The sequence below is a fragment of the Pyrus communis genome, chromosome 1, assembly GCF_963583255.1.
Source record: "Pyrus communis chromosome 1, drPyrComm1.1, whole genome shotgun sequence".
Classification (NCBI taxonomy): Eukaryota; Viridiplantae; Streptophyta; class Magnoliopsida; order Rosales; family Rosaceae; genus Pyrus; species Pyrus communis.
This window is the reverse complement of record NC_084803.1, coordinates 11,655,973-11,677,851: the sequence shown is the minus strand read 5'-3', so window position 1 is coordinate 11,677,851 and position 21,879 is coordinate 11,655,973. Positions and strand designations below refer to the sequence as shown.

The window sequence follows — 21,879 nt, the reverse complement described above, 5'->3', positions numbered from 1 at the left end:
CACGGGAAGTCCTGATGATGGTGCCATGACTCATGCCATTGGAATTTGACTTCTCATCTTCATTTGGACGGTGACCTCACATGGCCTGCACGTATGTATACGTATATATGCACCTACTATACGTATATATATGCACATAAACATGTGTGTATGTATGTATGCTGTTGAGAACGTAAATTCCACGTCAAGGAATTGAAGGATCTTGCATGTCCTCATAAAAGTTGAGCCGCCCTCAATATTAGCAACTGGTTTTTTACCTCAACTTTCTTCATAATATCGGAGCACATTACCCACATGTTGAGCTACAACTCGCGTGCTCCCACGTTACCCAATTGTGATGTCACGTCCTAGGCTTAAATGACACGGCCACCCCACACATGTGCTAGGCTTAAATGATCTTATACGCACGCAGCTTTTATCATTAAGTATTTCTATTCAAATTTGTAAGCCTAAAAAAGCAAAGAGTTGCACAGAAAACTCAGCACTCTCTTAGTTTGTGATGGGAGGAAGACCGAAAAAAAGAAAAGCGTTCTCGGATTTGAACAACTGAGTTGTTATAATTTTGTTTTTTAATACAGTTATTAAAAAAAACTTCTTCTATTCCTATGCTATACGTATGCACACCGGGGCACCAAGAAATGTCGCCGGTTGATCACGTTCGAAGGCGCCACGAGGAGAAGGGCTGCCTCTATGCTTGGTTAGTAAGAAAGAAATTTTTAAAGAAAGTTGAGGTTCCACCATAAAACCAATTGGTAATATAGGGAGTAATCTCCTCCCATCATCAATGTGTGACTCATTCTCAACACGCCCCTTCATGTGTGGTGAATTTTCAAGCCTAACACGTGAACAACATAACAGGGTGACGTGGAGCACATGTGGCCGTTTGGCTTCACACGTGAGACAACCTGCTCTGATACCATGAAGAAAGTTGAGGTTCCACCATAAAATCAATTGGCAATATGGAGAGTAACCTAACCTCTTATAAGCCCATGCAAAGTCCCTCGTCGCATCAATGTGGAACTCATTCTCAACAATTTTTAGAGTTTTCACTCATATATATTTACTCGATTTTCCTTTCAATTTCGTTAATTTTGTGATATGTGAATTGTGGTGCAGTTTGTTGCCATTTCTGCTGCTATGACTTATGAGTGCTCTTTAGATGTACTTTGTGTTGGAGCAATATTAGAAAATACGAAAATAACAATATAATTCGAATGATAATAATCATAAATAAATTCACAACATCAATTATATATGAGATTAATATAAACAACTAGAGAGAAAGTTAGAAAAACTAACAAACTTGGAGATTGAGGCTTGCATAAATGCAATGTCCTAAAGATAGAATTTCGTCCATACTCTTGTGCTTGTAGTTCGGTAGGTGTCCATCTCCTAAGATTCAACAATCTATAATCCGAAGTCAAAGCACTTCAATCTTCGGACTCTGGCAAACTTCATATATTTCGTACTCTCAAGACACGACTCGGATATCTACTAAGACATTGGAGAAAACTCTTCTCTTAATTCTATTAGACAGGTGGGATGCTTGAGTTTATATAGAACTCAAGCCACCTTTTTTGAAACAATATGAATGTTGCCTAAAGTTCCAACGAACATATACAACTCATGAATTTGAATTCAACTATGACACACGACTGTTATTTTTCATTCATACAAAAATTAAATATTATAATTTCCAACAATCCCCCGCATGAATGAAAAATTAGGAAGAATTTGAGAGTACAGGCGGACAAGAGATGCATCGGGAGAGGTGTCTTTTGGACTTGAACCTACCCTAGTAAATACTTATCGGATTTACTTGGTGACACAATGAATATGGAATCTTGAACTGTTCACCGCAGAAGTAAACTGAGACAATAAGCAACACACATCACTAATCCTAATATATTCTGGTTCATACGATTGTGTTCATTTGGTCATGAACAAATCCCGGATTCATGAGAGCTTTAGATAATTTAGCCATCTCATGATCATAGAAGCGACTCACTTGTACTCTCACATAGGTGACCACTAATTAAAAATAATCTACTCTATTCCTCCTATTTATAAGATATCACTGTCATTAAGTATAAATATACACCCTAAAACTTCTGCAGACAACACACTTCTTCCATCGTAGGAATGAGGTATGTGGTGTGTTAACTTCTTTGAATCATGCCCAACCATTTTGCCTATTGTACTTAGACCATGGGATCTCCAATCAACTAAATTAGGTTTCCGCCCGGCCGATTCATTAGTTATGTTGGCTTTAGCCTCATTTCCCTCAATGATCAACTTACTCTCTAGTCTAACCTTTAATAATTTGATCCACTACTAGGTTGACTATTTTTAATGGTGTGCACAATCCGTCTAATGAAATTATATTTCATATGAGAGTAGTTGTTTGTCAATTTCAAGTCCTCAAAAGTATGTGTGTGTGTGTGTGTGTATATATGATGGGGCTTTTGTAAGTAATTTGCTAACACTAGGAAGTAGACTTCCCCCACATTTAAGGTATTTAAAGAAAGATCTCTAAAGCTTTCTACCTTAAAATTGTATACTATTATGTTTAGGTAGCAAATTCTTTTATTCTTTCTTGTTAAGTAAATACCATTATATCTTAATGATATTTAAGCAACCCCACAATTCTCTCATAATTGTGATGTTAAAGCACTTCTTTGGACCTTAGCCTCCTCTATTATTAATTCAGTCGTCATTTTATTACAACGAAAGTAACTCATCCATAATGAGTTCAAGCTCTATGATTTGAATATGGTATTGTGTATTGTTATCACAAACGCGTTCTTACCATGAACAACCATGATATAACAAACTCATTGGTTGTCCTTGCTAACCAAATAAGCAACATCACGTCTTCTGCAAATGTACACGACTCGGATATCTACTAAGACATTGGAGAAAACTTTTCTCTTAATTCTATTAGATAGGTGGGATGCTTGAGTTTATATAGAACTCAAGCCACCCTTTTTGAAACAATATAAATGTTGCCTAAAGTTCCAACGAACAGACGCAACTCATGAATTTGAATTCGTTATTTTTCATTCATACAAAAATTAAATATTATAATATATAATTCCAACACTCTGTTGTTGCTGCACTTAGAATTTGTGAGGTTATGAATTCAAATTTTATGGATGACAGTTGTAATGAAAGTAAATCAGGCCGCAAACCAGGCCAAACAGAAGGCCTTTATATTAAGAGCGCAATTACCGGTAGTATTAAACAACCGTGTGCAAAAACCGTAAGAGCTTGAAAATTCCTCACTTCAAGACCCTCCCTCCCTTTAAAGGGGCACAACATTTCTTCCAAGAAACAGAGAAATAGGCTTGAGAATTTGTACTGCCTGTCTAAATAAAATTGCGAGCCCAGTTGCAAACTTGTAATGAAACAGTCTTAGACCAAGTATGGACAGAAAAACTGTGAGATAACATGTTAACAATTATGAAATTAATAAGAGTCACCCCTATGTAATTTGGATTATATACTGTCTTTTTAACAAGCATATGTCTTTTCGCATGTAAAATTTTTCGCATATATCTTCCCACCCTTCTGCAATCCAGTATTAAATTAAATTCATGAGCTACCAGTTGGTTAGTTTCACTTTCACCTATATGCCAGCCTAGTTATCTTGCCGGTAGAGATATGCATCCTCACAAAAAGAAGACAAGTGAGCAATATGGACTTGAAAACTTGAATGTTAATTACATTAGAGAAAGAGAAGCTCTTCAACAACATAAAATTAATTAGATTTGATATTAAACTAGTGCCAAACAATTTCATTATTTCACCTTCAAGTTTCGAAAATCCACGATAATGATATTGGATTATGTAATCGACAAACAAATTAACTAACGAGATTAAGAAGCCGGCACAGTGAGTGTCATTTGAAGAGTTTCTTGACAATTTTTCTGGTTGTGTGCTTCTCTCCTGTGTACGGCTTCCAAACTCCACGTAAAATAACCTTAGCTCCAGATAATTATGCCGTCGCCAGCACAGTTGCAGCCTGCACAATGCATGATCAAATTCAGTCATTAGTTCACATAACATATGATCATAGCATCAGCGAAAGCAAAAGAAAAAACTTGAAAACACGATATACCTGCTTTGGACTGGCTGCATGAACAAGCACATCTGAACCTTCGTCTCTGGTCTCCTGGACTGCTTCCTTTATGGAAATTGCAGGATCTTTCTCATACCGCTTCTCGAAATGACATGGAACAATAGTGGTTTCTTAATAATCGGAAGTTAATTATCAGGCTGAGACAGTAAGTAATAATCTACCGATCTAGTTTACGAGTAAGGTGACTTGAACATAGGTGTAAGGGGAGGGACACTGCCCCAACAAACTGACCTAACTCACGTCTGTGAAATATAATCTTCTTAAGTGAATGTGAATCATATAATTGAAACTATCTATATAGCTCAGTACCTGGAGTTTCCAGGCACCTCTACGCAGCTGCTTAACAGTCTCTGACCGGAATGTATTACGGTCAGCCACCATAATAATGCTGTTCTTCCGTTCCTTCTGAAGCCGCCAAGCAGCCTGCAGCAAATTGATCACAATATATGATTAAACAGAACCATTTAATAAATTAGAGGCCTGCTTGACTTGAGCACAAGAAATAAATCAATCAGCTTAATTACCTTAACCGAACTGATTGCTTTCCAATCTCCCCTGGTGTCAATGTAAGCTAAAACACAGCGTTTCCTTGGCACATTCTGTAAAACCTTGTTTGAATGACAATGAGATCCCAACTGGACTGCTTGTGTGGTGCATAACTGGTTGTACTAGTTATGTGAAACACGGGAAGTTTGAGAGCCCTAATGCGATAAGAGTCATGGAGTTTATGTATTGCAGCTGTCCTATTCTGATCCTTATCTGATATACACTAGTATATCAAGTCATGATGGGACTAAAACTCTTTGAGATAGAGATCAACACTCCTTCTGTTAATAGGCTGGACCGAGTGGATCTCTATCGATGAATGATTGTATAAATAGTTGAAGTCCCTGCTTCCACACTAAGGTTTCCTTAAAATATCTAAAACCCTATTCATTTAGAGAGGAGAATTAACGAGTGTTGGAAGTAGAAGACCGCATCTGTTGCTTTCATAATGGCGATGCCTCCAGGTAAGTTGATTTCTTGTAATGCACGGGATATGCGTATTGTAACCCTAGTGTCGTGTTGGTTTGTCATGCAGTTGTAATTTGATTGTTCATATTACTGCTTACATGTGGTATCAGAGCCAACCCAACATGGCTAGGGTTCATTATTCAATATATGGTTAACTCTCGATATAAATACATGCATATATGTTTTGATCCTGTGCCATTAAAATGCTTTCGCTGCATACTGACAAAGGTTTTGCATGGTCACTATATGTAATCAACTATTGTTGTCGATACCTCCAGTTGTGTTTGCTATTGTGTGCAGATAAGACCATTTAAAGAATGGTGACAATATTGGAATACTCAACCAAGAAGAACTTTTGGATTCACATTCTATTTATCAAAACCAAACTGACAAATAAGATTTGAATCATAAACAAGGATCTCAACACCTAATCTGCTCAAAAGTGTTTAGGTTATTGATTTTGGCTTGTTGTCTAAAGAGTCAAACATGTGATTCATCTGTATTAAGTGAATAATAATCTGCTCAAAAGTGTTTATTTATTCAAGTTAAACAAATGAATCAATGTATAGTGAAGTATTGAATTGACAAGATTATATTCTTCATCTGCTCAAAAGTGTTGGAGTTATGTAAACTGCCCTTGTATTCAATATTTTGGCTATGCAAATCTAGTATAAATGGTTTCTGTCCAAAGATGATACTATGCTTATACGATTATGTGTCAGGAAAAGATTGAGTATCATGTTCCGTCTATTCATTGACACTTAGATGACTAACAACTGTAAAAATTAACATTTGGTTTTGCAGCTCCTCACATGACATCCCTCAATTTCAACAATATTGAGACCTTGACTGGTTCTAACTACAAGAAGTGGAAGGAGGATGTTGAAATGGTTCTTGGCCTGATGGATCTCGATTTGGCATTAAGGGAGGAAAAACCTGCAGCTATTACTGCAGAGAGCACTACAGATCATAAGGCAAAGGTTGAGAAGTGGGAGAGAACAAATCGGATGTCACTGATGATTATGAGGAAAGCAATGGCTCCATCAGTTAAAGGGGGTGTTCCAAAACAAGATAATGCAAAAGACTTCTTGGCTGCAGTTGGGGAAAAGTTTAAAGAATCTGACAAAGCAGAAACTGGGACTTTTCTAACTCAAATTACTTCAATGAAATTTGATGGTGAGGGAAGTGTCAGGGAACACATTCTGAAGATGGTGGACCTTGCTCAAAAGTTGAAGGACCTTGAAGTACCCATGACTGATCAGTTCCTAGTTCATATGGCTTTGAACTCCCTGCCTTCAAAATATGGGCAGCTCAAGGTTTCATATAACACTCAGAAGGTTAAATGGGGCATAGATGAACTGATCACTATGTGTGCACAAGAAGAAGATCGGCTCAAGAGTGACAAATCAGTGGATGTAAATTTTGTGCAAGGAGAAAAACGCAAAAGGGATTTCACTCAAGGTTCAACCGTGGCTGCTGGTAAGAAGAAGAAGAAAGAAATTTCTTCTTCATTTAAAAATGCTAACATCATCTCTAAAGGATCTCATAAAATGAAAACTGCTAATGTTGAAACTGAGAAAGAAAAGGAGTGTTATTTTTGCAAAGAGACAGGTCACTTAAGAAAGAATTACAATGGCTTCAAGAATTGGCTTGTTAAGAAAGGTAATGAAATAAATGTCTTCGTATGTGTTGAGTCCAATCTAGTATACATTCCTCCTAATAGTTGGTGGTTTGACACGGGCTGTTCTATTCACATAACTAATTCCTTGCAGGGCTTCTCAAAAACAAGGGTGATAAACAATGAAGTCTACAATGTCTATGTGGGGAATGGGAGCAAGGTTGCTGTCGAATCCATAGGAAGTGTCAAATTAGTTCTTTCCTCTAGCTTTATTTTAGAATTAAGTCCAGTACTTTATGTACCTTCCATGCGAAGGAATTTAATTTCTGCATCTAAGTTAGTTAAGTCCGGCTTTACATTTGTGGGTGACAGTCAAAGTGTAAAGTTTTTCCATTCAAATGACTCGAATAAATTGCTTGGTGAAGCTAATCTCAAGGTTGATATGTGGCAAATGAATTGTACTTATGAGATTGAATGTTTTAATGTTCAAAGTGTTGGTCCTAAACAAGTGCTCTCTCATGCAAAAACCTCAATGCTTTGGCACAAAAGGTTGGGGCACATCTCTAAATAAAGGATCATCACACTTACAAAACAAGACTTGTTGCCACAACTTGATTTCAGCAATTTTAAAGAGTGTATTAACTGTTTTAAAGGAAAGCTCACTAATACTAGGAAAATAGGGTCAAATTGTAGCCAATGTCTATTGGAAATTATACACACTGACATTTGTGGACCTTTTCCAATTAAAACCATCTGTGGAAAATCATATTTCATAACCTTCATTGATGATTTTTCACGGTTTGCATATGTTTTTCTTATTTCTGAAAAAACTGAAGCCTTGCACTGTTTTAAAACCTTTCGATTGGAAGTTGAAAAACAACTGGAAAAACACATTAAGATTGTGAGATCCGATAGAGGTGGTGAGTATTTTGGCAGGTTCACTGAGGCTGGACAACACAAAGGACCTTTTGCAACCTATCTTGAACAAAATGGCATCGTGGCTCAGTACACTACACCTGGGACTCCTCATCAAAATGGAGTTGCTGAACGAAGGAATCGAACCCTAAAAGACATGATCAGATCCATGTTTGCACATTCAAAGCTTCCAATGTTTCTTTGGGGAGAAGCACTGAAGACTGCAAACTATATATTGAATCGGGTACCAAGCAAGTCTGTGGACATGATTCCGTTCGAAGCCTGGACTGGAAGGAAACCAAGTTTTAACCATTTTCATGTATGGGGTTGCAATGCCGAGGCTAGATTTTACAACCCAACAGAGAAGAAACTTGATCCAAGAACCATTAGTTGCAAGTTCATTGGATATTCTGAGAAGTCTAAAGGGTATAAGTTCTACTGCCCTAACAGTCACTCGAGGGTTATGGAAACACATAATGCACGATTTCTTGAAGATGAGGATGAGACTGACTTCAGCAAATCAGCAGCTTCATCCCCAGATTTCGAAGAAATCCCACTTGAGTTACCTGATCAGCATGCATCCACTCTCATTATTCCCATGCAGCCACGTCCATGTAATAACGGTTTACATTTGTCACAAGAAGATGAGACAGCAAATGAGGAACACATGACCCATGTGGATGTCCAAGAAAACGAAGTACATGCACCAGTACCTCCTGGAGAAGATCAAATAAATGCTCCAGGCACTACTATTTTGGAATCGAATGTTAGAAAATCACAAAGGGTACGTAAAGCAGCACTATTGCCTGATTTCGTGTACCTAAATGAGGCAGAACACACTATAGGTGATGAGGATGATCCCTTGACCTACAATCAAGCCATATCAAGTGCACGATCAACGTTATGGAAACAAGCCATGCATGAAGAACTGGAGTCCATGGAGAAAAACAATGTCTGGAGTCTAGTTCCACAGCCACCTGGGACAACAAAAGTTATTGGTTGCAAGTGGGTGTTCAAGACAAAACGAGACTCACAAGGCAACCTTGACAAACACAAAGCTAGGCTAGTAGCGAAGGGTTTTACACAAAGAGAAGGCATTGACTACAATGAGACGTTTTCTCCAGTCTCAACAAAAGACTCCATGAGAATCATCCTAGCTATCACGGCACATTTTGATTTAGAACTTCATCAAATGGATGTCAAGACGGCATTCCTAAATGGCGACCTTGAAGAAGATATCTACATGCAACAAGCACCTGGATTTGTTGAAAGGGGGAAAGAGACGATGGTTTGTAAGTTGAACAAGTCCATATACGGCTTAAAACAAGCTTCGAGGCAATGGAATAAGAAATTTGATCAGGTAATGGTAGTTTCAGGTTCTCAAGAAAACAAAATGGACGAGTGTATTTATCTGAAAGTCCTTGGCTCAAAGGTTATATTCTTAGTATTGTACGTGGACAATATATTGTTAGCCAGCTCAGACAACTAAGAGTATGCTCATTCAAAACTTTGACATGAAGGACTTGGGAGAAGCTCGATTCGTTTTGGGAATAGAGATTATAAGAGATCGTGCTAAGAAGTCCCTTGGTCTCTCCCAAAGGCAATACATCGACAGAGTCACTAAAAGATTCAACATGGACAAGTGTTCGAATGGAGAATTGCCTATTGGCAAAGGAGACAAACTAAGCAGTGATCAATGTCCCAAAAATGAATTAGAGAATGAGGGAATGAAGGATAAGCCCTATGCATCTCTTGTAGGGAGTCTTATGTATGCCCAGGTATGCACAAGACCGGACCTGGCTTTTGCAGTAAATGTACTAGGAAGATTTCAATCAAATCCTGGTACAGCACATTGGGTTGCAGCGAAAAAGGTACTAAGGTATCTTAAAAGAACAAGAGATTTCATGTTAACCTACAGTTATGTGGACAAGCTGGAGTTGGTAGGATTCACAGATTCAGACTTGGCAGGATGTGTGGACGACAGAAAATCGACGAATGGTTACATTTTTCTGTTGGCTAATGGTGCAGTATCATGGAAAAGTGCAAAACAGAAGGGTATTGCATCTTCAACCATGGAAGCTGAGTTTATAGGGTGCTATGCAGCAACTCAACAAGCCATTTGGCTTAAAAACATGGTGAGAGGATTGGAAATCGTTGACAATGTTGACAGGCCCCTCAAGTTGTACTGTGACAACAAAGCTGCAGTTTTCTTTTCAAAGAATAACAAAAGGTCATATGCTAGTAGATTGATGGATATCAAGTACTTAAAAGTGAGAGATGAAGTGAAGAAAGAGACTGTCGAAATTGAGTACATTCACACGAGCTTAATGGTAGCTGACCCGATGACAAAGGCCTTACCAGTGGGAGTCTTCAAGAAACATGTCTTCAACATGGGAGTGAGAGAACTCTTTGATTCCGTTAATGAGTGGGAGTAAGCTCTCCATGAACTACGTAGGTTTTCTTGCAGATATCTTTATTATTGTTGACAGTTGTTAATTACTATTGACTTGTTTGAATAGCTGATTATGCTTTGACAAACGATTTTGGTACTGGAATCATTTCAGTTTGTTATGTGGAACTGATATCTGATGGTATAAATTATCAGTTCTCGACATCATGACTCTTAAAAGTGGCATAGTGTTTTTATGATAAATATGTATGTGATCACAGAGTGCAAAGTGCAAGCAATGCGTGTTTTGTTTTCTGTGGTCCTATATTTTTCTTAAAAATGACAAGTCACTGAGTAGGATCAGTTGCAAGCTTTTGAGAACTCAATGATCATCGTGATTCTTATTGTATTAAGGCATATCATTGACATTCAAGTGGGAGAATGTAAAACCTTGTTTGAATGACAATGAGATCCCAACTGGACTGCTTGTGTGGTGCATAACTGGTTGTACTAGTTATGTGAAACACGGGAAGTTTGAGAGCCCTAATGCGATAAGAGTCATGGAGTTTATGTATTGCAGCTGTCCTATTCTGATCCTTATCTGATATACACTAGTATATCAAGTCATGATGGGACTAAAACTCTTTGAGATAGAGATCAACACTCCTTCTGTTAATAGGCTGGACCGAGTGGATCTCTATCGATGAATGATTGTATAAATAGTTGAAGTCCCTGCTTCCACACTAAGGTTTCCTTAAAATATCTAAAACCCTATTCATTTAGAGAGGAGAATTAACGAGTGTTGGAAGTAGAAGACCGCATCTGTTGCTTTCATAATGGCGATGCCTCTAGGTAAGTTGATTTCTTGTAATGCACGGGATATGCGTATTGTAACCCTAGTGTCGTGTTGGTTTGTCATGCAGTTGTAATTTGATTGTTCATATTACTGCTTACACATTCTTCTGCAGATTCAGTATAGGAGAAGAGTCCACGGAAGGAGTTAAAATACGAACAAGTTCTTCTTCCATTGCCGCCTGCACATAAGAAGATGTTGTTGTGAACCACGGCAACTTTTTACCCTCAAGACTAGCAGCCACTGATTCACAAAGCTCCTCAGCTACGGCCTCGGCCTACGAGAAAGCACAAACAGATTACAAATAAATTAATTAAGAAACTTGATGATCAAGGTGGCAGCATAAGATTAGGTATTAATTGAATTAAGAAACAAAATATATACCACATTCTTGGCCATGATCAGCTTCTCTTTGAGAGCTTTCAAAGCTGGTTCGAGGTCCGACTTCTCCAATGGCATTCTTTAAGAAATTTACCAGCATAATTAGTAATTAATCAACTTAGAGTAAGAATACAGATAAAGAAAATAAAGCATCAGGATACATAGAATGACTTACCTCCGGAACATACACGAAAACCACCCGTTATTTTTGTATCCTTCAGGTCCAGCCTTTTGCACGGGTTTTGACTCAAAGTAGTCCTCTTTAGGGGACGTGTATTCGATTGGAATTTTAAAGGACTGATCAAACTCCTTATTAAGGCGAGGGTATTCAATAGGATATTTGACGGACTCAAACTCCTCGTTGAGGGAAGGGTACTGAACTGGTATTTTAACGTAGTTAATAAGTTGTTTAAAAGGTTCATCAAAATCAATGTAGACGTCCCTCCTCGTCGGATCATAAATCTCCAAGAACTTATGCTTTGCCATCGAAAGCAGTTCATCCACATACCAGACGTCATGGAAGGTTTTCTGATCATAAACAGAGAGAAACACGAGGCGAAGCTCATCATGGAAGGTCCATTTGAGTGTGTAAGCAGCTCCCGGGCGATTATAATCCAAAGATGACGTCGCTGCTGCTGCGCCAGACAGTTCCTCCATAAGACAGGATTCGATGAAGTTTCCAAGTACTTAGGATCCATGGCCGTTAAGAGCACTTTGAAGCTCTTTATATGTCCACAGGATTAGTCCTCCCCTGGTAAATATGAACAATTGTTCCAACATCTTCAATTGATAACTTGAATGCCACTCTGCAGTCAAATGCAGAACACATTAATTAACTCAGCAGCCGTAGAATTGAAAGATAAAAGCAAGAGGTTTACGTTCCCCGACCAAATGTAACTTTTTTTGGTCGAAAAAACAATAATTATAACTAGAAATTAAGTTACACTACACAACAACAAGAAACAAAAAGTTTACCAAATGTTATGAACTAAGAAGATCGGCAGGCTAAGCGTTTAAAAACAAAACTAACTTTGAAGTAGCGTAGGTGCTTCGAAATGCAGGCTTGGTGCTTAAAACAAGATTGGGTTTTGTATGATGAACTCAGAAGAAATGCATCTATCTCACTCTATTTATGCTGATCGTTCTTACTTGGTTGTCAAGCAAACCCAAAGTCATGATCTTCTTAGGAGAATCTGTGTTTGGGTTAACCTAGTATCCTCCCAACCGAATGATTATCTTGATAAGTATCATAATGATTTAATTTTCGATCTCGATTCTTACTAAATAGCTGCAAATGCTTATGATCTAGTGAAATATATGTAACTCCTTGTTTGTTTATTAGATCAGACCGAGATTTCGTCATGATCTCGTGAAATATTTGCCTTTGGTATTGTTTGTTTGTACTGTAGGCCTTGGATGTATGTAATCTATATATGTATATATGTATATATGTATGCGCGCATGCATCCACCCATGCGGAACTACCATTTATGATCATTAAAAGGAATCTCACAAGTTCATTTTGGATATCGAAGGTCATCGTTATCTAGTAAAAATCATACATCAATTAGTTTATTTTGTATATCGAAGATGATTGATATCTAGTAAAAATCATAGTTTATTTTATATATCAACTTCCACTGTAATCTTTTTGTATTCTAGACGATGATATCCCTACTCTTATGTAAGCTGGCAAAATCCTTAGTGCAACCAGCTGCATATCTTATTGTATTTATCATTTTTCTTACTTGATAAGACACGTAATAAAAAAAAAAGATACGCATAGCAGAGGCAATCCTGGCATAGGGCGAGCTGGGCTAGCCGAGCGACCGCACGGGCCCCAAGGACCCGAGGGCACCAAAATCATTTTGTTGGTCTGTGGATTTTTTGTAATGTTAAAAATAATTCAAACTCAAATAAATTAGCAAAATAATACAAGCAGCAGTGTAATGTTGGTTTTCGTTGCTTTGTTCATTTCACCAATGGTTTTAATACTTAACAAAAAAAACTTGAGTTTCATATGTAGGCATTGGTTATAGTGTAATTGCACACATATTCATTTCATTTAAATACCACGCAGGTTCAAATCTCCCCAGCAACAAATTAAGATTAAATATGTTGTATCGAAGAAAAAAATAGTAGTTTTCTGTGTACTAATTTTCACAATTTCATAGTCTTATAGCAATATATATATGTTTTTTTTTTTTTTGGATAAAGGATATTAAGAACCTTAAAAATTATTACTGTAATTTGGTATTCATATATTGTTTATATACAAAAACAAAAAAGAAACTCAAAACATTTTTCTAAATAGGATCGATATTTCCAATTGGTAAAAGGTTAGTAAATTAGAAGGAAAATAAAAAACACCCTACAACCATAAGTTTAGTACAAAAATACTTATGTGACATTAATAATAGAGCATCTTTGTTAACGTCGTCCAGTGCCTCAAAAATCTCAATACCGGCTCTAACACATTGCATCTAAAGGCGGAGCCACTGGGGTGAGCTCCTCAAGCCGTGCGTAAAGTGAATTGATTTTCCTGCTACCTGTTTTGCAGCTGAAAATTTTACAACGCTACTCGCTAGCCATCTAGAAGTATCAGTTCCTCAAACCACTACTCAGCTAGCCATCTACAAGTATAATTTCCTCAAATCACACTTATTAGAAGGTTAACATTTACTAAACTCTTTATCCAAATCATAGTTTACAATGATACAGACTACCGTTATCGCGCTAGCATACATGAAACAGTTTCAATTGCATCTACACGACGTCGCCATCTTAGATGATAATGGAAAGATCATTCCGTTGAGCAGGTCGATCTCAAAAAATGTAAACGCAGGCAATGGAAGTGAGAATTGTTGTCAGCAGTATCGAAACAACATTCACAGCATTGTTGTCAAGAAAGTTAAGACCTGAAATTTGCTTAACTTTTGGCCCCGGCTTTCCAACAACCTGGAGAAACAAAAGAAGTTGGAATGAAATTAGTTAAGCAGATTCAATTGTTACCTTAAAGATGATAACATCAGATTTGCATATGCCTTTAACGCACCTTGTTATGAACAGTGCAGAATCCACTGAATTGCAGCGTTGCTCCCAAAAGAGAATCAATGGCACTACCACCTAGTCCGGCAAGAGTAGAAATAGGTATCACCAACAGCTGCTTCAGTGCTACATCATATGCGCATTTTGTAGTGAGAAATCCAATAACCACAAATGTCAGTCCGATAACAGAGCCTGCAGCTGCAGCTGCCAGTAGTCCTGCTATTGTAACTCCGCCATTGGTACCCTTCCGAACAGGCTGCCAACACAATGTAGAGACCCAAATTAATATCCGTATCTACATATTCAAGCAGCCAGATAATTTCGATTTCTTCTAGCTAGACAAATACATTCCCCATAACACCATAAATGCTAATCATGACAGAAAAAATACTTTATATCCTTAGTCTATAAGGCGATCGGTAATTCTTTAGAACAGTTCAAAGAATGAAAAGATGCACAAATAACACTCATAAGCAACAGCATGAACGTAACTAGGCTTTTACAAGAAAGATGGGAGACGACGCGGAACTGCAAAAATGTAATGATACATACTTTTATGTGTGTTCATATGACAATTGAACTAGTTATCGAACTTAAGGACACAGATTATAGACCAAACTTTGATCATTAGGCACGAATAAGAAATTTACCTACACCGGGATGCCAGGTAACCCAACTTAGTCACGCATCGAAATGCATTTTAACTTCCCCACATGGCAATGCGTCATTAGATTGGGATACCACCACAATGGCATCCCTTTGTAAGGAAGTTCTTTCTCCAGCTCAAGATACATACAGAAGTGCACGCATTTGCAATTTTCCAGCAAGAACAAGATGCGAAAAATTGAAACTTTGGCAAAATCTAAGCTTAACCCAAGTGAGAAAATACTAAATCGAGCTGGTCATACGAACCTTAAGAGTCGTGATCAACCGAGGCTGAGCATCACTGAGAACTCCGAGCTCAGAAGACCAGGTGTCGCCATTGCTGCAAGCATAGTGACCAATAACCCCACCAACGAGCGCCGTAACGAGAACTGAGTCGTTCGAGTCCAAGCACTTCTCCTGCAATCCCGATTTTGCCCACAGAATCAGAACCAAGATCGACGCGATCCCACTGTTGGATAACACCTGCACCCAATTTCTCTGGCCACCCTCTTTGAAATCGGCGTCGACGCGCCGCTTCTTGTCTTCCCCGACCTTGGTCAGCTTCGACGATGTGAAGAAGAACATCAGCAGCAAAGCTCCGTACCTTCGATGAGCAAAGTTTGTGAGCCTGTTGGATGCCGAGAAAATGAAAGAAAGTGGAAAGAAAATTCACCTGTACCCGACTGCAATGTGGATGGTCATGACGGCAAAACCCGCGACTGTCCCTGAGAGGTTGAGTGAATTTCTTCGGTAGGATCTGGCGGCGATCAACGACGAGATTAAGACCGCGATTAGCGGTTGGATTAAGAGTTTATCCATGCTTGTCGCTCTAAACTTTGGATTAATTTTCGGGATTACGGTGGGAAGGAAGGTAATGGGAAGAATGTGTGTTCACTGTGCACTGCGCCTGATAATTTGTGGCATCTCTTCTATTTTTCGGTGGCCTAGACTTTACATGTGTGGATAAATTTATTATAATCATACATCGATGTGACGGTATTTTAAGATTAATTCACACATTATCATAAATGCAATGTCATAATAGGGGGAAGGAGACTAACTGGGATTGTTTATGCAAGGTATGAATATTTTTCATAATTCTTATTCTTAACATATTTTGTGTTATCTTATACCGGAACAATTAGGTATCATTATCAATCACGACTTCATATGTAAGTAAACATTTTATTTCCTTTTCCTAAAAAGGAAGTGTACTCCAATGAAGATTTTTTTTTTTTTTTATATTTATTCTAAAAACGATATTACTTACAATAAATAAGTGAAGAAGTGGACTAAGCCTCATAATGAGCGAGCAATAATTTGTTTCTAATTCATGTTTTACAAGAATTGAACCTAAGATCACTTATTTATAAGTAAACAAAAATATTACTAGATTGTAGTACTAAGTCGCTCCAATAAACAAAAGTTAAATACAAAGCAATTAGATCTATGACCTCTTACTTATAAGTAAATATAAATACTATTAACTGTACTACTAAGTGGCTCTAATAAACAAAAGTTAAATACAAAGTAACGCTTTATCGATTGAAAAAGCCACCATATTTGCGTCCGGGAGTAAGTAGGTTCCTCACCTAAAAAGAGGTGGCTTTAAGTTCAAAAAAGAGGCTTTTTGCCATGCACCCCTCTCCACGTCATTCATTCCATTGGTTTCTTTCATTTCCGAAATAAGTCCATTTATTTCTTTAAAGATAATGTTAAGAAGATTAAATTTGTAAACTAAATCAAATCTTATAAACCAAATAATGTGAATGTTAATAATTGAATTATTATTTAAATGTTGATTAACATATTTATTTTTTATTAGATCAACATTATTTGCAAATTTAATTTAAAATTTTGATTTCTCAAACATTAATTTTTTTTTAATGGAGATATACCATCAGATTATATACGACACTCACTTAAAAATGGTTTAAGGGCGGCGCACGCCAAGTGTTGCTGAGTGGGTAGAAAGTTGATTTTAACAGCCATGCGAATCCCACCCAACCTTGTCCAGTTATGTTTTGAGAATAATATTTTTGCTACCAATCATCTTATTTTCCCCAAAACTTTACGCTTCAATTTCCGGCATTGCAGCTAGACATAATCAATTTTTCTTCAATAATCCGAACTATAAAGTTAATACGACCCTGTATTCCATAATTTAGAACCTGTATTCCATCAAATACGACTAAAACCAAGTGCAGCATGATCCTAGGTAACAAACTCTATCGGACTCACAAAAGGAGTATCTATTACAACACAACAACACTCGTGTTCGGCAATCAATGCAAAATGCAGCTAAAGCACCAAAATTCTAAGATTGGAAGATACGGTTTCCCCATCACCATATACATATCAAGAACAATTTTTACCTGACACAGTCAAAGCGTGACGAGAATAAAAGACACGACAAAGTCAACGAAATCCTCCTCTTCCTCTCCCCCTACTCCTCCCCCGTCCCCTTCCTCGTCCCCTCCCTCCTCTTCCTCTCCCTTCATAATCCCTGTCATCGTCTTTTTGGTAGCTGAACATGCTCATTTTAATATTCTCTGCATCCATGTCAGGAGGACCCTTTTGTACCTGGAGTTGCAGCATGTTAACATCAAAGAATTGGAACACAACAATAACAATAAGAATGCTTAGAAGAGGCAGAGATACTGACATGATAATCTTCCAAATCAAATTGAGTTTGGAGCTGCCGTGCAAGTTCCTCGTCACGACTGCTACTTGAAAAGGCACCTCCTATTGAAGGCTTTGCCCCAGCTTTTCTCTTTTCCCATTCATCCAAAGTGAACACCACGGGTTCTTCTTCTTGCCTCCCCTTTCCCCTAAACTGTCTACCTCTTGAATGCCTGTCATCCCGGTTTTGATGACTCATTGTTTGAAGGAGTTTTTGTGCAGCTGCTTGGTTTTGAACAGGGACAGCTTCAATTGCTGTGGAAGCCATGAACATATCAATATGAAATTACAAATAAAAATTGTTGCACATTTACAATAAATAAATAAGTTAACTAAATGTGTTTCTTGTGTGATTCAAGTATAAGGTTATTTAATTTACATGATCGTTGATACCGACAAAATTTAGCAGAAATTTGGTTTGGTTTTCCCTCCATTCGAATGATTCAAGTTTTACTCTGCCACCTTACACCTGTCCTATCTACAACTATATATGCACCACAAGAAATAATCAGTGAACAAATCCAAGTGTCAAAACATCGGTCTCCTCTCAACCTCTTCCCCACAACTAAGTGGCATAAAATCAAACTTAATATTACACAAAACCCAGGTGCAGCATAAGATAATAAGTAAAATTTAATAAAAAGTTGAATGCTGTACATAAATGAAAATCCACCTTCTTTTGGCCTCGTTGTCGTTGCAGAGCTACTAGGTTTGTCTTGAGTTCTTTCTTCAAGGAAATCTGCCTTACAAGTGTTATCTATCTCACTTTTTTTATAAGATTTATCCTCGTCATTTGCTTTCAATTGAAGGTTCTGCTGCCTTCCAACTGGTCTAACCACAGTATTTCTGGCAATAGGCCCACTAATCTTGGAGCTAACATCCAAGAAATCTGCCAATGATTGCATTTTTCTCATGAATTACACATGCAATAGAAATAATGACTGGTTGAACATTATGGTAAAAGACATACTAATAAAATATTAGGAAATCAATAGCTCAAGAATACTGACGTGAAGACTTGTCCTGCTGAGGAAACCGACTTTTAGCTGCCCCAATTTGCAATTTCTCAAATGGAGGGGGGCCTTTACCATCACTTTCCTGTGAAACCCTTAAAGATGAACGTGAGAACCCAGAATATTTTTTATTCATCTGCCATTCTTCGTAAAGTGATTGAACAACACCTCCTAACACAGTCACAACTTTAGGATTCAAACATACTATTCCACTACGGATAGTAGCTTTACCTTCCAAACGGACCTGCCAATTATAAAGCAGGACAAAACAAAAGACGTTCAGTTAACTCATGATGCAACCTTATCTATGCACCAGTTTTCAAGAATCACTTAAGAAAGTGGGTTAGAGAAACACCAAAAACTTGTAGTGAAATTTATATCGGGGTTCATAACATACAATAGGCAGTAGCAAACGGGGAACTCCCAATAGTATGACAGTTTCTTCAAACGAGCACCACACATCTCATGAAAAAGTACTTATGTTCTGCCACAATGGTATCCTACAAATTAGTTGTAAATTTACGAACTGTTCCTAGGGTCTTCCATTGCAGTGTTGAGCACTTAACATATGGGAGAGGTAATTTATGAGCTCAAGAGCAATAATTTAAGCCTTTTTTTCCTAGAATTTAAAATACCCACAAAAAAATATAAAAAAAGCCGAAGATAGGCGAATCATTAGTTTTCCAATGGAATTCACTATCGAATCCATGAGGCAGAAAGTGTTAGTCACTAATTTCTGAATAAGTGTTAGTTCTGTAACATATTCCCCTTGGTTTTCATTATGTAGCTCAATTCGGTATGGGTTTGGTTTTCATTATGTAGCTCAATTTGGTATGGGTTTTAATACTAATCTGAATACAAAATCCAAACAATGTTCAAAAACAAAAATTGCACCTCCAAGTTTTATATAATATAAAAAACGCAAGCTGAAAATTGAGCAAGCACGAAGCAAGAAAGAGTACCTTAGTACCCGGAACGACGTCGTCGGGGATTGCCGGGATATGAGAGTACTCCACGGCTGCTACCTCACTGTAGCCGTCTGTGAGCCCAAGTTTCAAAAGACGCCGACTATTAGAATTCCTTGCAAAATCCTCCACACCACTTCTGGTAACGTCTCTCACCCAAGCTATCTGATAATAAACAAACAAATAAACGAAAGCTCACATTTTACTTTTTTATCTATTTTCTCAGAAACCAAACAGAACCCAGAAAATTCACGAGAGAAATTACGGAGAGGAGTCAATACCTGGAGGACTTTGGGGCCGAGCAGGTGAGAGGACTTTCGGAGTGTATGCGGGTCGGGCAAGGACCTGGATGAGATGGATTTGAGGTCCACGTTGGTGAGCTCCGATTCCACCGAATCCACCACCGTCCGCGTGTCGTCAGACAAGGCGGAGTGGATCAGGATCATCGCCTTCACTTGTTCGAGGTCGCCGAAGCACCATCCTCTGGTTCTTAGGGTTTCGATTGCAGCGTCGGAAGCGGCGCCGGAACTCCCCCCATCCATTTTTCAGCGACTGTTTGCCGCGGCGTTTGATATTTGGGGCCTTTTCCTGAACTTTGCAACAAAAAACGGCAAATGTACGGTACAGTCCCCAATGGATCATGAAACGGCGTCGTAGAAGATATTGGTTCCTCTTTTGTGAGAATGAGGGCCAATGGCCCAAGATTAAGGGCTACAAAGTAACGGACAACGGCAGGTTGGGTGGGCCGAATGCATGAATTGGCCCATTACGGCCAAATGGCTATAGGATGATCCAATCCTCCATGACACATCATTTATGCGGCAAGTATTCACTTACAAATGAGAAGGTTTAAGTCCGAATTTCGTAAATGGCGAGTTTGATATTAATTTATTCATTTCATCTCTTTGTGTAAATATACATTGTATAAAAAACCAATTCAAACATCACTTAGTACTACAGTTTAGTAGTATTCCTCTTCACTTGTAACTGAGAAATCTTAGGTTCAATTTTTGCCAAAGGCGATTTTGAACTATACTATTGCTAGCTCATTGTGAGGGTAAACCCACCCCATCTCCATTTGTGTAGATAATATTATTTGTTTGAAGTAAAACATTAAAATAAAAATAAATAAATAAACCAATCTAAACGATTTGGTTTGACATTTATAATTAAAAGGTGCAACTTTATATTAAATTGAATCAAATTAAATTTAGTTTTGTTTGGTTCGGTTTGGCCTATTTAGAAACTGCTAATAAGCAAGGTTCTAAAAAACGCTAGGCGCTAGTCGGGCAGCGGGCTAAGGTCTAGGCGGATTTAAGTTAATTTATTGTATATCTTGTAAATAAATGTCTATTTGCACTTCAAAATATATATATATACACACACACACTTGTATTGAGAACAAAATAATAGTAAATTACAAAATAAAAGTAGAAGAATACAAATATTAGAATACATAAATTACAAATATCTAACAAATTTACAATTTAAAAACACATTAACTATAATCATATATTATTTTGGGCCCAAAAAAAATTGCATATTATGATCATAAAAGGCTGGAGCCCAATATGCTCCCCAGCCCCACCAAAACCTTATGTTATTTTGCATTCTCCATTTCTCCTCTTTCCTTCGTCAGTCGCCACTTATGCAAAACCGACAGAACCATAAATGGTCAGATGCATCAAGAACCCAAAGAAAGCCAAAAGAAGGGCCGAGGTTAGTTCCAAATTCCACTACCTTCTTCGTTGATTGTTTAATTATTTTAGTAAAGTTAGGGTTTTGTCTTAAATTTTTGTTTAGGGCTCAAAGAAAGGAGGTGGATCGCCTTCCTCTTCGGGACCATCAAGGCCGGCGAAGGTATGGCAACCACCTAGACTGCCTAGCGCCCACCTAAGCCATCACCGATTTTCTCTAACGTTTCGCTCTAAATCATCTCGGAAGCCCAGAGTCTAGGCGGCCGCCTAGGTCGCTTTTTAGAACACTGCTAATAAGTAATATCAAAACTAATTTGAATTGTGTTATCACATTTAATTGATGTATTAAGACTTGAACCGAATCAAACTAAACCGCACTTATCTCTATTGATGAAGTCCAATTGTTACATCAATTGCTATTGATACCTAATTGGTAATTGACATATTAATTCTCATAGGCTAAAAAAGTAATTGGATTATGGTAATGATTTTCACACTCCGCATATTGCTTACATCTA

At 37.8% G+C, this 21,879-nt stretch overlaps 4 protein-coding genes across 4 annotated transcripts; 1 reads left to right on the top strand and 3 right to left on the bottom strand.

The window, feature by feature from the left end:
• Positions 1-6,161: 6,161 nt before the first annotated feature.
• Positions 6,162-7,214, top strand: LOC137730862 (uncharacterized). Its single transcript, XM_068469857.1, has 2 exons — positions 6,162-6,817; positions 6,928-7,214. Exons 1-2 carry the CDS (start codon positions 6,163-6,165, stop codon positions 6,957-6,959), a joined length of 687 nt encoding a protein of 228 aa, XP_068325958.1. The 5' UTR covers position 6,162; the 3' UTR covers positions 6,960-7,214.
• Positions 7,215-11,027: 3,813 nt separating this feature from the next.
• LOC137744691 (uncharacterized) lies at positions 11,028-11,968 on the bottom strand. Its single transcript, XM_068484502.1, has 3 exons — positions 11,487-11,968; positions 11,315-11,390; positions 11,028-11,207 (listed from the first exon to the last, which is right to left on the bottom strand). Exons 1-3 carry the CDS (start codon positions 11,966-11,968, stop codon positions 11,028-11,030), a joined length of 738 nt encoding a protein of 245 aa, XP_068340603.1.
• Positions 11,969-13,975: 2,007 nt separating this feature from the next.
• On the bottom strand, positions 13,976-15,948 carry LOC137709044 (protein PGR). The gene is made up of 4 exons (XM_068448189.1): positions 15,678-15,948; positions 15,272-15,608; positions 14,367-14,615; positions 13,976-14,269 (listed from the first exon to the last, which is right to left on the bottom strand). The coding sequence occupies exons 1-4, from the start codon at positions 15,821-15,823 to the stop codon at positions 14,138-14,140; spliced, it is 864 nt and encodes a 287-aa protein (XP_068304290.1). The 5' UTR covers positions 15,824-15,948; the 3' UTR covers positions 13,976-14,137.
• A 1,203-nt stretch (positions 15,949-17,151) lies between these two features.
• Positions 17,152-20,269, bottom strand: LOC137709833 (uncharacterized). The gene is made up of 6 exons (XM_068448819.1): positions 19,946-20,269; positions 19,662-19,829; positions 18,697-18,943; positions 18,360-18,575; positions 17,670-17,941; positions 17,152-17,587 (listed from the first exon to the last, which is right to left on the bottom strand). Exons 1-6 carry the CDS (start codon positions 20,204-20,206, stop codon positions 17,423-17,425), a joined length of 1,329 nt encoding a protein of 442 aa, XP_068304920.1. The 5' UTR covers positions 20,207-20,269; the 3' UTR covers positions 17,152-17,422.
• Positions 20,270-21,879: the final 1,610 nt, after the last annotated feature.

What these genes read in the sequence shown, in the direction of transcription:
- LOC137709044 (XM_068448189.1), bottom strand. Translation starts at nt 15,823, where the DNA reads ATGGATAAACTCTTAATCCAACCGCTAATCGCGGTCTTAATCTCGTCG. An exon ending in GGTTGATCACGACTCTTAAG is followed by an intron (nt 14,616 to 15,271) that starts GTTCGTATGACC and finishes TTGTGTTGGCAG; the next exon opens with CCTGTTCGGAAGGGTACCAA. An exon ending in TCTGCACTGTTCATAACAAG is followed by an intron (nt 14,270 to 14,366) that starts GTGCGTTAAAGG and finishes TTGTTTCTCCAG; the next exon opens with GTTGTTGGAAAGCCGGGGCC.
- LOC137709833 (XM_068448819.1), bottom strand. Translation starts at nt 20,206, where the DNA reads ATGGATGGGGGGAGTTCCGGCGCCGCTTCCGACGCTGCAATCGAAACC. An exon ending in GACAACGAGGCCAAAAGAAG is followed by an intron (nt 17,942 to 18,359) that starts GTGGATTTTCAT and finishes TGGCTTCCACAG; the next exon opens with CAATTGAAGCTGTCCCTGTT. An exon ending in TTGATTTGGAAGATTATCAT is followed by an intron (nt 17,588 to 17,669) that starts GTCAGTATCTCT and finishes CTGCAACTCCAG; the next exon opens with GTACAAAAGGGTCCTCCTGA.
- LOC137744691 (XM_068484502.1), bottom strand. Translation starts at nt 11,968, where the DNA reads ATGGAGGAACTGTCTGGCGCAGCAGCAGCGACGTCATCTTTGGATTAT. An exon ending in TTTTCGTGTATGTTCCGGAG is followed by an intron (nt 11,391 to 11,486) that starts GTAAGTCATTCT and finishes AATTTCTTAAAG; the next exon opens with AATGCCATTGGAGAAGTCGG. An exon ending in TGATCATGGCCAAGAATGTG is followed by an intron (nt 11,208 to 11,314) that starts GTATATATTTTG and finishes GCTTTCTCGTAG; the next exon opens with GCCGAGGCCGTAGCTGAGGA.
- LOC137730862 (XM_068469857.1), top strand. Translation starts at nt 6,163, where the DNA reads ATGTCACTGATGATTATGAGGAAAGCAATGGCTCCATCAGTTAAAGGG. An exon ending in GAATTGGCTTGTTAAGAAAG is followed by an intron (nt 6,818 to 6,927) that starts GTAATGAAATAA and finishes AATTCCTTGCAG; the next exon opens with GGCTTCTCAAAAACAAGGGT.